General features: G+C 42.2%; 2 protein-coding genes across 2 annotated transcripts; one reads left to right on the top strand and one right to left on the bottom strand.

Annotated features, from left to right (window-relative positions):
* Positions 1–126: 126 nt before the first annotated feature.
* Positions 127–1978, top strand: LOC143336062 (EEF1A lysine methyltransferase 3-like). Its single transcript, XM_076755920.1, has 3 exons — positions 127–393; positions 496–607; positions 1021–1978. Exons 1-3 carry the CDS (start codon positions 232–234, stop codon positions 1416–1418), a joined length of 672 nt encoding a protein of 223 aa, XP_076612035.1. The 5' UTR covers positions 127–231; the 3' UTR covers positions 1419–1978.
* An 8409-nt stretch (positions 1979–10387) lies between these two features.
* Positions 10388–14525, bottom strand: cnpy2 (canopy FGF signaling regulator 2). Its single transcript, XM_076742033.1, has 6 exons — positions 14445–14525; positions 14145–14251; positions 13946–14061; positions 13354–13551; positions 12359–12455; positions 10388–12243 (listed from the first exon to the last, which is right to left on the bottom strand). Exons 2-6 carry the CDS (start codon positions 14242–14244, stop codon positions 12200–12202), a joined length of 555 nt encoding a protein of 184 aa, XP_076598148.1. The 5' UTR covers positions 14245–14251; positions 14445–14525; the 3' UTR covers positions 10388–12199.
* Between the last annotated feature and the right edge of the window lie 769 nt (positions 14526–15294).

Raw genomic sequence — 15294 nt, forward strand, 5'->3', positions numbered from 1 at the left:
TACTTATTTCACAACAGCCCCTATCTGTCTTCGTTCCCCATATTACTTATATACTCATATTATGTTATTTCTGTAGCTAGCACAGGGAGATAAACTTCCATTGGCTAGCTAGCAGCTAATGCTAATGCTTTTTGACCTGGAAGGCGAGCAAACGTAAAGCTCGTCAGTCCTCGTGCTCATTAACGTGAAGTTAACTGACAATATCGAGGGGACCGATTTAATTCACCTGCCATGATTTGTGCAGGGGATGAAGACGACCCGTTCCCTGTTGACGATGGTCTGTTTGCTGAAACATTTTCTCAAGAGACCGTATACAATTTAGTTGGCGAGGAGCTGAAGATAAGACAGCTGTTCGGTGCCAACCTCGGCGTGGCTGCCCCGGTGTGGGAAGCCGTAAGAGCAGACTTGTTTCCTGTTGACGTGATGAAAATAAACCTGTTCAGTCAGTGTCAGAGTTGTCTAAAGGTGAGGGTGTGTATTTGTGTGTGTACACAGGCATTACATCTGTGTCGTCACCTCGGGGAGCGGTCGGTGGAGCTGAGAGGAAAGCGCATCATCGAGCTGGGAGCAGGCACTGGTGTGGTCGGGATCTTGGCAGCACGCCTCGGTATGTTGCGTCGTTGCTTCCTCTAAGTTTGTCTGTGGTGTATTCAAGGTCCTGATTGTGCATGATTATGAATGGCATTATGGGCCCCTGAAGTTTTCCTGACTGGTTGTACATGTACATGTGGAGTTGTTTTCTCATGTCGGGCTCTGTGCTTGTCCATTGGAGACGTCTGTCCATGGTCAGCTGTCCGTGGCTCCATCCACATGTCCAGTCCTTATTTTATGCATCTCACAATTTCTTCCTCCAGAGGCAACACAAACGTGCTGCAGTTGCACAGCAGGTGTTGTTCCTTCAGTGTTCAAAAATTACCAATCACTTATTCAGCTGTATCTTGAGATCTGTTACAAACACAGTACCTGAATACATCAATCTGTAAATAGGATTTATTTGCAGTGTGTTTCATATGTTTTCAGGTGCACTGGTGACCCTCACAGACCTTCCTCTGGCCCTCCCACAACTTCAGGCCAATGTCTCTGCTAACATGCCGTCCAGTGGTTGGCCTGCCAGTCTTCCCACCATCCTCCCCCTGTCCTGGGGTGAAGACCACCTGAACTTCCCCTCTGACTGGGATCTGGTGCTCTGTGCAGATATAATTTACCTCCCAGAGACTTACCCACTGCTCATTGAGACGTTAGCTCATTTGTGCAAGAATGGAGCTGTGGTATACCTCTCGTCCAAAATGCGCAAAGAGCACGGGACTCCACATTTCTATGAGGAATGTCTGCCAAGCAGATTTAATGTGGAGCTTGTGAACCGCGACGACAAACAAAACATAAATATCTACAGGGCGTCTCTGAGGAAAGGCCAGTGACAGCAGCGAAGATCTGCAACAGGTCTGGGACTGAGATTAGTTGCTGTACTGAGAACAGTTATGACTCTGGCTCTCTTGGTTGCCTTTTTAAAATGTATTTAAAGAAAAAAAACACTGAAAGCAGAATATGCATTATGCAAAATGCTCAGCTTTCAGGAACAACAGCTCAGTGTTGTTGGATAATCCAATGATGATGTCTTCTATCAGTTTGTCACTTAAAACTAAACTTAAAATTAAATGTTTGTACTGGGCTTAATGTCAGAAGTGAGGTCCGAATTGAGTTAGCAAGGTCTTTACAGACATGCACCAGATAGTGGAACATTGTTGAATAACTACTTGTTTACGTAGTTGACTATTCAAAGAAAGTCATACTTTTTTTTCTTTTTTTTTTGATATTTATATGGCTATTACAGTGACCATTTTGAGGCACTTGACAAATCTGTAACATCCTATTTATATTTAACTTGTCACAACTGAGACTGTGTTTGCAATATGTATTTTAATGTTACAAATAAAACATTTGTCTTCTGTGAAGTACTCACTCCAATGACAATGGCCTTCAAAACCTGTTTAAAGTGTGATTTTGGATATTTTTTTATGAGTTTTAGACTTTCCTTGTGCACCACGTGTCCTCTTACCTCCAGTTAAGCGGATAATTGCCACCTTAGTCAGTTTTTTCAGTGTAAATAAGTTCCACCCTCCTCTTCTCCAAATGAACAAACAACAAATTTGAAAAAAATTATCCAAAACTAGATTTTAATGGAGCTGATAATGGTAGATGTGGCATCAATACAAGTGTTGTGAAAACACTTTAAATATAGTTTACAACCTGTTTCAAGCTCTCATTGTGATTTTATGTAAGACGGCTCTATGCTGTGTTAATGCCGTCTGAATGTCAGTCAGACGTCCAGAGTGACTCGGTCTCGGCCTCTCGTGTCTCGACTTGTTTTCACTGAGACTGGGATCTGCTCTGCCGTTACAGCTTCAGGCTGGAGTGCAGATCTGCTCATAATCACTGGAGATTTCAGGTTCTTCCTTCAATCAGCTGCCTGTCTCATCATTTTGACTCCATGTTGTCACCGTCAAGAGAAGAACCTCACAGTGTTATCAGCGCATTTCTTGAAAAAGGGTCAACTGCTCCTCTCAGGCAACGTCTGCCCTACCTCTGGAGTTAAAATGTCATATTTCTTTTCCATGCTCTGATTGTCCTCACCAGTCGTGATGGTTTGGTTTCTGCAAGGATGTTGAGCATGTCAAAGAGATCTAAACTGCACCTTCAGATTAGATTGAAAACAAGTCACATGATCACAGCTTTAAAGGACCTGAAAACCCTGAGTGAGTGGGTCCCACATGAATATTCAATTTTCTGCCAAATTTACTATATTTTTTGAGACATGTCTGTGTTGTCTGTGGTCTTCTGATTGCTTTGAAATGGATGATATCTTTGAGATTTATTTCTGATGTCAAAGACATTTGATCAAAGCTCATTCACATGCAACAGATTTATTGACTTTGAGCGTTAAACTTAGTAAATAATTAGTTTTTCTCGTTTAGTTTTTTTAGCTGTTGATATCCAACACAGCATTGTTTTCACTGAGATACATAAAAGCCAAAACAAAGTTCATCCGATCCCCAACTATTCTGTCAACATCAACAGATTGCCCTCCCTGCATCCCGCTGTCTGTGCTACTTCATCCCCTCTCTCCTGCTCTCTGCTGATGTACAGACTTTCTGTTCAGAGAAGGAAAGCCTGTTTGTTACGCTGGAGAGTTTCAAAGAAAGGGAGACAGCCCGTCCGCTGCCCGTCTCTCCCTCTGCTACAATTCAGCCGACAAAACAACAGATCCCTATCTCCATGCAGAGTCTGCTCTCCATCACGCCGAGCACCTCCCACGCGTGTCATGCACAGTGCAGATCGCTGGTTTTGCTGTTATTCATGATTATTTGGCTAAAGTTATGAAAACTGTGCATTGCTTGGAAGTGATGATGTTGAGGGCCATTTGAGATGATAGGAAAACATCAAAGTAGAAAATAAATAAATAAATAAAAATTACAACATACATTTACCAATTAAATCAAAACTGTTTCTCTTGTATTCTAATTATCAGTCTGACTACAACATTACCATTAATCTCAATACAGTGATGTCTCTTTCACCTGCAGCTGTTGTATGCATAAAACTCTACAGTGGAATCCACATGAGACGTGTTTTTATCTGCATTTTTAGATTTAATTATGTCTCTATCTGAACTAGATCCCATGTTAGATTTCTACATGCTGTAAAAAAAATTCTGACTCCCATGTTGCCTTCACCTTAATTTTGTATGACTTTAAAGGGGAAGGATGCAGCTAAAGATTGTATTTCTAAAAACCTGATTAAAAAATTCCTCAGTGGTATTTGAACTGTTGGCTGGATGAGAGGAGGATGGGCTTACTGTGACAGGGGAGTGTGTGTGTGTGTGTGTGTGTGTGTGTGTGTGTGTGTGTGTGTGTGTGTGTGTGTGTGTGTGTCTAGAGTGGGAGGGGAACTGAAAACCACCGTCCTCTTAAAACAAGTTGGCCTGTTTGGACTTCATTAGACCTGATATCACCTCATGAGCAGCCAGGACTATAATCTGAAAACAGTAATTAAAGGTACGTGTTGCATGTGTGCACCTATTGCTCCATTTATGTAACATGTAATCTATATCTAATCATAATATCTAAGTTGCAAATTCGTTTTTTCATATTCACCGTAAGAATATTAGTATATCTTTTGAGCCTGTTTTTAAATCTTCTGCATTTTAAGAACATACTGAAACTGTTATGTTTTATATATATGATCCTCTTTTTCCACATTTCAGATTTGCATATCAGACCAAAAGATGGAGTTCTGGCCTGAGAATCAGGGGCAATCAGCTCTATACTCCAGATTTGGTACCATTCCTGGGAGAAACTGTACACATAAGTGAGTTCAGTGCTATCATTATGTTGTCAGTCAGAATAATCTTTGGACAACGCAGGCCGTTGCCATTTTATAAACTTGTTTGACAAACTTACATTTGATTTGTACTGCACTGTGCTGAAATCCAACAGCTAGGAGACAAAATTGCTAAACAAAGAGTCAGTTGCCTTCTCTGTGGCATCTCTGCAGACCCTGAATGTAACCCCTGACTAACTTCAATACTGACTAGTTACTGCAAATATCTACAGATAGCTGTTATAATCAGGAGAAACTGTACAGTTTTTAGCTCTTGTTGACATTATTTTCACTTGTTGGATATCATCGTTGGATCATTCTGATACAGTGAAGCCATCCCAAAATCATAATCAGTATTATCACAGAAGTGCCATGGGAAGTTTTTTTGAGGCACAGCATATCAAGAAATTGTGGATGACAGCTTTGCAAAATTTTTTGAATTTTCTCACCTATTCTTCCACCATTTTACCCCCAGCTACCATGACAGACATCAGGCAACCCACTATCCACTATACTACGGTGAACAGCAGGATCAAGGCAGAGAGTCCAGTTACTGGACTGTACCAGGATCAAGAACAGGAGGGGCTCCACAGGAGTACACTCGGTGGACGGACCAAGAGCTGACCACCGCTGCTTCCTCTCACTTCCCTTTCATTCTAGACCGTCACCCTCAGCACCATCAGGACCTTGGAGAATATCAGCCGCATGAAGCTAGAGACAGAGAGTGGACAGCAGCTCAACGAGTACCGAGGCAGTACGAGAGAGGATTTCTGAGGGAGGGCTGGCAGAGGAGGTGGGAGCCCTGCAGTCCTGTGCGCTACAACAGGGAAGTTTGTACTAAGAGGAGCGACAGCAGCTATCGAGAGCTAGAGGCTTGGGCAGCTCGATACAGCCATTCACTTCCAAGGAGGAGACGTATAGAGGCAGAGTTGAGGGGCGCCTCTCAGGGGCTGTTGGAGAGCAGCAGGACTCCAGAGAGGGATAGCAGGAGTGCAACAGATCCTAGAGTTGCAGCACTGCAACAAGTCATACAATCTGGGAACATCAGAGAATCAGGACTGTGGGAAAGAGGAGGCAGACAGCATGCTCCGACCTACTATCCATCACAAACTCCTGCTACCGACACAGGCCACATGTTGGACATGAAAGACAAGACCAGCTACCAAAGGAGGGCTTTCAGCCAGCCTCCTGGCTATATTGCTCCTCCTCCCTATAACAGCCCACATAAAAGTTCTCCTGTATTGCCCCACAGTGACACCAGTTGGGAGCAGGAAGGTAAGAGACAAACCCACTGGTCACAGCCCACACTCAGAAAGCAGGATGTCTCTGAAGATCACAGAAAAGGAGAGAAGGAGGACTTTACAAAACCAGATGCAACTCAATATACCTTCCCAGAGCTCGAAGGACTAAAGCACCTAAGACAGGAAACAGATGCGTTACAGACAAGCAGTCCTATTAGTATCCAGAAACCAGACATACCATGTGAGGGTGTGTTGTCTTTGCAACAGCCACAAGTGTTACAAGCAGTTCAGAATAAAAACATAACTGAGGAACCATCCTCCAAAGTCATTGAAGGAAGGAAGTTCAGATTAAACAAAAAGACAGGTGGGATGACCATATTCTGCTTGGTATCTCGAATAGCAGGCACCACAGAAACCCCAACTTTGCCACTTTGTACCTTCCAAACAAACATTCAAAACACAGGATTAGAGGGGGGTTCTACAGGTCTAAGCGACAGTTGTGACATTAATCAAAGACACAAACTTCCAGATGAGGTAGATTTCAGAGTGCCAACACTCACAGAACAGTCAAATACTTCCGATGTGAGGTATCTCAAAGCCCAGCAGAAGGAGACACCAAGCTGTGTAGAAAGTGAGATGCTTAAGGATAATCTGTCAAACAAAGCAGATACAGAAATTGTTTCCCCAGACGATGTGAGTTCAAATGATGCTGAGTCTGCATTTGGGAGACAAGTTTCTCAGTCAGTGCAGCCAGTGTCAGTCAAGTATCCTTTGTGGAGGGAGCCTAGTTTCACAAGCAGGGCTGAAACTGAGAGTTCATCCACATGTTTGAAAGCAAACAGTGAGGAGGGAGAATCAGATCAGACAAACCAAGAGGACTCTGGTGAAGTTCATCCAATTGACATCGAGGTAAGAAGACTGGACATCAAGAAAGACACTGAATCAGAGGAGAGTAAGGGTTTACTGGTTATTGACACAACTTGTGTTGTTGTTAAAATGGAGCTGATTCCCTCACCCAAGAAGGAGCATGTTCATTATTTAGACTCCACACCACACACTGAACACAGTCCACTTGATATTCAATCAACCCTCTCTCCTGAATGTGTGCAATCCAACAGTCAGCTGAAAAAGGATGTGGTAACTGACCAAAATGCAGAAACAGACCTCTTGCACATTCATGAAAAATCTGAGACTGAGCTAGACTCAGATCCTACAGAGAACAAGGCATCCAAGGGAGAAAGTGAAATCTCTTTCCCCTGCATGTCATCATCTTCAGTTTCTGAAAGGGAAACTTTGGAGGAGCGTGCTGAGAGAATCCTAGGAATCCCCCTACATGACTGTGTCATTGAGCAGCAACCTGAAGATGCAACGTCACTTCTTGATTCATGTGTGGAGGACCAGGAAGTTGAACCTCCTCCAATTAAAGATAATGACATTCATGATGCAGCTGAAGAAACCCCAGAGAACAAAACTGAGGGGGAACAGTCACAGAATCAGTTAGAGGTTGGCCCATCTAAGGATGCCACGTGTTTGCAAGAGATCGATACCGAAGATCATCGGGTGAATGAAGGTGGTGAGGATTATGCAGGACCTCAGGAGCAGGGGTCTACTATGTCTGAGGAGAATAATCTTGACTCACAACTTAAAACAGACATCAAAGCTTCAACTGGAATTGAAATGAGTGAGGCTCTGCTTAAATCTACTAGTGAAGAGGGTACAACTGAGCAGAGCCAGCAAGATCAGCCTGTTGAAAATGATGTCTCCTCTCAACATCCCTCTCAATGCCTCAATCTATCCACCAACCTCTCAGATTCTTTGCTTTCACCCTCCATAGACTGTGAAGCACCAAACTCTGCTCTTTCTCTCATGGTGTCATCTTCTGACATTGAGGGCCCTTATTCAGAGTTGATTGCCCCCAATTCCACAGAAAACCTGGCTCCTTATCCGGAAACCTTATCTCTTCCTCACTCACCATCACAGCAACTGCCATCTCCTCTTCCCCCTGAATCAGCTGACTTTTCCCCAAGCTCCACTCCCCAAACAGACCATGACCCAAGCCCTTCTCTACTTGATTTAATACAGCAAACTTCAGAAGCAGTGTCCAGCACTGAGGGCCAGGATGAAAAGGGTGAAACACTGCAAGTAATGAACAATGAGATAAAGGACACCCTAGATGACCTTTCTAAAGATATGACAGAAGAGGTGGTGTCATTGCAACAGTTTGAAAGTGGCCAACCAGACAATGCCGCTTGTGGGAAAGAGAGCAATGTCAACGATGAGCAACAAACAAGAGAAGCCAATGAAGGTCATAGAGACCATATCATGGAACAGACACTTAAATTATCCCAAGAAAATACCACAGAGGTCAACATATTAGAGCAACAAATTGAATGTGTCCAAGCAGAGGATGTTGTTTCTCTAAAGGAGAGTTATATGACTGAAGAGCAACTACCAAAAGAAGTCAGTGAGGTTCCTACAGACCAAATACAGACACTTAAAATATCTAAAGAAGATGCCATAGAGGTCAACAGTTTGCAGCAACAAATTGAAAGTTACATGACTGAAGAGCAACTTTCAAGAGAAGTCAATGAGGACCCTACAGTTCTTTCAGAACAGGCAATATCCCAAGATAATGAGCCTGAAAGTCAAACTCAAACAGAGGTAAACATTTTGCAGCAACAATTTGATAATGGCAAAGAAGAAGATGCTTCCTGTCTAAAAGAGACTTATATGACTGAAGATCTATCACAAAAAGAAGCTAATGAGGACCCGTCAGGTCTTTTGGAACAGGCAATATCCAGGGAAACTGCTATAGACTCTAAAATTCAAATAGAGATCAAAATTTTGCAGAACACTGAACCACAGACTGAACCTTCAAACTCTTCTCCTCCTGCACCTTCAGACTCAAACTGTGAGCCATCTCAATCACCTTTGGATCTGCTCACTCCCTTGGAGCTTCCTTCTCCACCCCATGAATCCCATGAGTCAGACACACAGTTTGGTCTTTTGGAAATGGATTCAGTCTGTCTCTCAGCGTTCAATCCTGTTGTTGATGTTGCTCCTGTTGCTGGCTTCCCAGAAACTGTCCCTTCCCCTCTTCATCTGGATTCTTGTGGACAATCCCTTCAGTTATCATCCTCCTCTTCCTCTGATTCACCCCCAGGCTTGCTTCCTAGCTTTTCAACTGCTCTGTCACAAGAGGGAAGTGAAAGTGTTTTCCCCGACTTACCCCTCAAAGAGGAACCCCAGTATCCAAAGTCCCTGTGGGATGCGGTAAATCGCATTAGGAAACATACAGCACCTGACTCTGAGAATGAGGAGGAGGAAGTGAGTGAGCTTTGGGATCCAGAGAGCATAGGGGAGGACTTGAGTGGTCCAGATGTAGCAGAGGACAGGAATTCTGAGAAGATAGTCTTTGAGGAAGCAAGGCAACAGGAGGTTTCAACAGAAGGAAATGCTGAGGATGTGGAGGTGGGACAAATCCAGCAGGATCCATGTCATGATGAACCAAGTGGATATGCTGAAGAAGACACACTGTCATGCAGCAGTGCCAGCAGCCACGGCTCTGGGGACACTGTTATTGTTGCAGATGAGGATGAGGTAGAGGTAGAGGAAATGCCACCTGATGCCAGGACAGAAAGCACGACAAAGAATGACAAGGTGTTTCAGATGCCTGAGGGAGAGCAATGCTGCTCTTGGGAAGAAATACATGAGACAAAGGGAGAGGAAGACGACAGAGATGGGAGTGTCAGAAATGAGTCCAGTCAGAACGAGGAGTGCCAAGTTGAGGTGGCAAATACACCAATCAAGGCAGTGAAATTGATGGAAACAGAGCAAAAAGAAAATGAGGAGGAGGTTTTCATGCACTCAGAGGTCACTGTCTCAGATGAAGGGATGATTGAAAGGGAGAAAATAAAATAACTGGATAAACAAGGAACGCTGGCCTGTTATGTTTAATTAAATATCAAACAACTACAGTATGTATCGTCTAAATTTGAATTGTGCCTGATCATGAATGGAAGTCATTTTGCAGCTGATATTTTCTCTAAGGCTGAAGTAGTATTTTTTTAGTTTCAGTGCGATTTTAGAGCTTTTATTTTTGATGGATAAGTTGTGATGCATTTACTGTTGTTATAGAAATTTGACATTAGGGATATCTAAAATTATCCAAACTAAGTCTGTTTATTTGACTAATTTATTCTTGTACAGCAGACCTTATCATAGTTTTTCTCCAAATCTTAATTTATACTTATCTGCTGTTTTCTCGAGTGTTTATGGTTTATATGTATCTTTTAAACTATGAAAGTGGATGTAATAAAAGACTGTTTGGAGTGATTTTATGGTTAAAAAAGATGAGTCATTGAACAAAATGCTGTAACGAGTTCATGTTGTGTCTGTTAAGGATATCTCACCTTGAGGGGAATGTTCGGTTAGCTGTTGTTTCAAAGGTCAAGAACGAACTTTTAGTCACAAATTTATGCCAACATGGTCATCAAATGCTTAAAATGCTCAGAAAAATGAAAATTTAAAAATCTAACAATTTCATGACCACTGTCCAAATTCTGGATTGTGTGGTACAATCAAAAGCTGAAGAACAGGGAGATGTACCTTGTCAACTAGAAAGGAGTTAAAAAAATCTAGTCAAATCAGTGCAAAATGAAAAATTACAACACACTTGTATGAAATATGTTAGTGACATCAATCCATGATTGAAAGGATATATGACTGAGGCTACGACTTGAAGTTTAGAAACTTGAAGTAAACGTGTCCATGTTGTACAAATATATTTCAATTGATTAAAGACAAGACAGATGCAGAAAACGTACAAAATGTATAAACGTAAGAAGGAAATATCAGGAAAATGTTCACGAGACAGCAAGGTCATTTGTCACACATTGAAAAACAAATGGCACCTCACATACTTCCTGAACTTTCTTCAACGACAGTACTGCATGAGGACTTTCCGACCGAGTATGATTCTGGACACAATTATCATATTGTGGACTACAGCACACTCTAGTGGGGTTACATTAGAGATCGGATTTACACGACTGTGAAAAAGGCAGATGTGCCATTTGCCTGTTCCTGAAGCTGCAACTGAGCATCTATTTCTTGTTTCATGCCTGTATACTTGTTTAGTAGAAAGATATTTTTCAGATTCCAAAAGTTTACATATTACTGTCCCATTGTGTGAAAATTAACAGACAAAATTTAAACCTTGGAGGTGTTTTTAAGTGTATAGACCACCGGAAGATACATCGTTAAGTGTGAATTCACAATGTCACACAGAGCAGTGGTTGAGGTTTTTCAGAACGTAGGATTTCCTTCCTTCGTCAAATTTTCTTTTTGACTTTGCTGAAACTTCAAATGAATCTTCAGTTGCCAGTTTCTCTGGTGGAAAATGTGCAATCAGGACAGTTTTCTTAAAGGGTCAGTTCACCTCAAAATCCAAAATACATTTACCTGTAGAGCTGTTTATCAATTTAGACTGTTTTGGTGTGAGTTGCCAGGTTCTTGAGATACCAGCTGAAGAGATGTCGCCTTCTCTACAAAATAATGGAACTAGATGGCTCTCAAAAAATCAATATGGATAAACAGCATTACAGCTAAGAGGAAAAAATCTATTTTTGATTTTGGGGGTAACTGTCCCTTTAACTATAAGAAATTTAACATCAGCAGTAACAATAAGGCTGGTGGTGAAAGATAGTCAATCCATGAAGAGATGTTACAAGAGAAACCTTTGTTCCGACACATTTTGTCAACAGGACAACAGTGAAACCGAAGCCACTCAAATCTAAAATCATTTTATATCATCTACCTTTAAACTGTGGATTTTAACTTTGTTACCTAAAGGAATATTCAACCAAAAAAGAACAGCACTTAATATAACATTGGTTATTCCTGTGATCTTGGACAGTTTGAAAAATATTGGTGAGCATTAAAAACTCTCTACTGAAGCTAAATCTGAAAATGCAATTTGGCATCAAATGGCACTTTCATTGGTGAGCGGGACACACGGATGTCCATTCACTATGAGTAAAAAAGACTAATAGCAATCAGTTCTACTGAGCCTTGGGAGAGACTTTTTCCAATGTGCATGAATATTGACTTAAGGACCACTTGACCAACCTTCAACCTCATCTCTGTGTACTTGTCTTAAATTAATATGATTACTGTATATACACAATGAATCCTGTAAGAAATCCTGTATCTACCGGTAATCTAACTCCATTTTTGCAGTTTCACAGTTTCAGTTTTACCTGGTGAGGAGAATCTGAAGGCAAGACAAGAGCCTCCACATGAAACAAACATGAAAAATATAATAACTTACAGTATAAAAACAAGTGACAAGATAGTCCAAAGAGATGTGGTAAAAGATGGCAAACTGGTCCTTAAATTGTCACAGATCACAGGAATAACATTTTTTTCCAGGTGGATTTTCTCATATTTTACATAATAATCTGTATACATCTTCCACCACTACCATAGCCTAAACTGGTGGTAAGCGACAAGTGAAAACATTACAGCACCCAGAGTCTCCATTCTAGCTGAGCAGAGACGGCAGCTGTGGTGACATGATATCAAAGCTCATCATGGGGCATTTTCAGAGCGTGGTCACAAAGGTCTGCAGAGCACAAACGACATGAAGGCAGCAAATCAAAACGCTGTCGATGCTGTGGAACAACATAACAAAAATGTGTGTAAAAAAAAATCTGGCATGTTAAAAGTGAAAGAAATACCTGTCCTCTTGCTGCAGAGCTTGTCTTTGACATTTTCGGTCTCGTGAGCAAAGAATTCAATGACTTCATCTTCGTGCTGTTCAACAATTGTTTCACACTGGAGAAATAAGGCAAAAAACTATTACAAGCTGCACAAGTGACCCTTTGCTAAACCCCTCCTCTGAACAGCAACTCTCCTGATTACACCTTAGCAGTCTTTACAAATGCCCACAACACAAGAGCAGACGTGTGAGTTATGGATTAAACTTTATCTTTATCTGATCTAACACAAGCTGCAAATGCACGTCTGGCTAATCAGCTCACTACCTACAGTGGCAACTAAGCGTTACATCCAAAGGCAGCGGGGATGTCATTAGTTTCCTATATTATTTAATTATTTTTACATTTTATTTCTAATACGTCCGATGATACACAAACAATGCTGCGCCTTGCATACATTACGTGGATCAACAAGTGGTGAGATTGCTGATAGTATGTCTGGGCCATGTAGCTTTCAGCATCATATCATGTACACAGCCATCGAGCACATATTTAAGACCCTTTTACACGGGTCTGGTTTTAATATGTCAGCTGCAGACGGAACTCTCAGTTGACTCACAGCCTTTAAGCATTAGCATTAGCTTACATGAGCTAGTACTCATAAAATGTACTAGTGAGAATCATCATTTCAGCTGACAAAATCCAAGGTCGTCAGCTGGAAATGAGAAGCCTGCTTTTGTTTACTTATGTGAGATTTGAGGACCTGGTGTTTAAAAAGAATTACTGTGAATTTTGATGGTAAATGTGGCCCCGTCATCACTGTTAACTTTATATGTGCAGTGCCAGAGAGGAAAGCTTGACCGCTGAAGCAACAGCAGCTCAGGAGGGCAGGGATTAGCAAACGGTCAATTCACAGTATGTCACAAGATTTGGGTTTCCGACAATTTATCTGCCTTATCGTCGACAATAAAAGCATTGTAAGTTATTGGATTGTGCAGGTGTGCTGCTGTACTCACTGCAAACTTTAAACTGGCTGTAACTCTTGTATCCAGCCGGGCCTCTGAGAGGTCCATGGCCTCACCAGTCCGAGATTTTACCCTAATGTAGGACTTCCTGTTTGTGGAGGAATCCGTATGCTCACCGTAGTCCTCCATCCTCTCACACACACTCTCCATCAGGTCGAGGAGGTTTCCCTCTGAACGAGCCAGAGGAACCTGGTGGCATCATCAAAAAAACAACAAATGTCTTAAGGACAGTCAGGGGGATGTCTGAAAAAACAGTCCAAAACTCAAACATTTTCTGTTTACCATCATATAAGACAAGGAAAAGTAGTAAACAATCATATTTCAGAAAATGTTTGACATTTTTTCTTTAAAATCACTTAAACGTTTCATCATGCCTCAAAAACAGTTGATGTACCAATCTAATCTAATTAGTTAGTAATTGGGTTATAGTATTTCATCCTAGTGACAAACACAATAATTGATGAGCCAGACCCTGCTTTGAAAACACATGTGTGCAGTAGCAGTAGTAGTAGTGAGGTGGTGCAGCCTCCACAGTGGGTTGGACACAGACTACTACCACGTCGCTGTGCTGCTGCAGCCTCACCTCTCGGATGGACTGGCTGCCGTCCGGATTGATCCTGAAGGACCCTGTCTGGATCATTTTCTTTGGGTCTATCTGGGAGATGGCCCACTCCATTTCATCTACCAGAGCCCTGCAGGCTGCGGGGAGCAGAACGAACACTGGCATCAGGATTTTTCTGAGTGTTTGCGTATTGAGCAGAGGCGGAGATACAGACACATACCTCCACATCTCACGTCCTGTCCCTGCCTGGCCGCCTGGCTGCAGCTCACGAGGAGACAGAGAACCACACACGATGTGAGCAGAAGGATCGCTTCCTTCATCTTACACCTGAAACACGGATTTCACCACAACACAGGCTGACACATCAACCGGCACACGAAACATTAGCGACTCAATACTAAGCAAGCCGGTAACTTCTCAGCCGCCGCTCGCTACAATAACCTTTCTGCCCGACTACCATGAGCTACACAACAATTCACACACAAAAGCACACAATTTGTCAACTTTTCATTCAACTTACAAGTTCCTGGCAGTGCTTCTCGATTCCACCTTCACGCTTTTCCACGCTGTTCCATCGCATTCGGTGAAATGTGGTGACGTAGCCAACGGCGCTGCTGGACAGGATGGAGGAACGCTCGAGACAGCGCCCTCGCGTGGCCAGGAAGGTGAACTTTGCCGTTACCAAGGCAAACTCGAGGTAAAGCAGAGCCCCTCTTCACTGGAACTGAAATGAATGGGGGGCCGGGGAGGAGTCCAATATGTCGACAGAAATGTATTCAAGAAGAACACGTGAGGTACTGTGAAGACGCTCACATCAAATTTTATTGGTATATTTAACTCACACTTATCACACTTAAGGAGAAAGCAGCCTCAATACAACTAGCTAGGCTAAGGCTACTAGCTACTGCTGCTGCTGCTACTAAAAACAAATAAAAACAATAATAAATATTTTGTTTAAAACCCTTTAATAGGTAGTCCTATCAAATGCCTGGAGCTAAAATGTGCTCTGCATAGCTCCTCAGCAATTACATTGAAATTATCAAGTCAGACTGAAAAGCACCAGTGTAACTAGTAATATTAATAATGGCTCAGTCCTATTGAAGCGTCCCAGAAGCCATGACAGTATGTCGGTGAGCCAGCATGCACAATGGCTGGACCCTGAACCTGAAGTGGCTAAATGGAATTAATGAATTTTATTAGTTACACCCAATGCAACCTATTACTAATTTTGGTAAAAGTAAATGCAGGCCACCAGAATTAGTTACCACTGCTGAGAAAATTGATATTTAGAAGACCCAGTGTTAATCCCTCAGAGACAAAACAGTGTCTGGATTACAGGTTAGACAGACTGACATGGTGTTCGGTCTTCA

Source organism: Chaetodon auriga, chromosome 2 (assembly GCF_051107435.1).
Source record: "Chaetodon auriga isolate fChaAug3 chromosome 2, fChaAug3.hap1, whole genome shotgun sequence".
Classification (NCBI taxonomy): Eukaryota; Metazoa; Chordata; class Actinopteri; order Chaetodontiformes; family Chaetodontidae; genus Chaetodon; species Chaetodon auriga.

What these genes read in the sequence shown, in the direction of transcription:
- cnpy2 (XM_076742033.1), bottom strand. Translation starts at nt 14,244, where the DNA reads ATGAAGGAAGCGATCCTTCTGCTCACATCGTGTGTGGTTCTCTGTCTC. An exon ending in ACAGGACGTGAGATGTGGAG is followed by an intron (nt 14,062 to 14,144) that starts GTATGTGTCTGT and finishes TGCTCCCCGCAG; the next exon opens with CCTGCAGGGCTCTGGTAGAT. An exon ending in GCTCTGCAGCAAGAGGACAG is followed by an intron (nt 12,244 to 12,358) that starts GTATTTCTTTCA and finishes TGTGCTCTGCAG; the next exon opens with ACCTTTGTGACCACGCTCTG.
- LOC143336062 (XM_076755920.1), top strand. Translation starts at nt 232, where the DNA reads ATGATTTGTGCAGGGGATGAAGACGACCCGTTCCCTGTTGACGATGGT. An exon ending in CTGCCCCGGTGTGGGAAGCC is followed by an intron (nt 394 to 495) that starts GTAAGAGCAGAC and finishes GTGTGTACACAG; the next exon opens with GCATTACATCTGTGTCGTCA. An exon ending in GATCTTGGCAGCACGCCTCG is followed by an intron (nt 608 to 1,020) that starts GTATGTTGCGTC and finishes ATATGTTTTCAG; the next exon opens with GTGCACTGGTGACCCTCACA.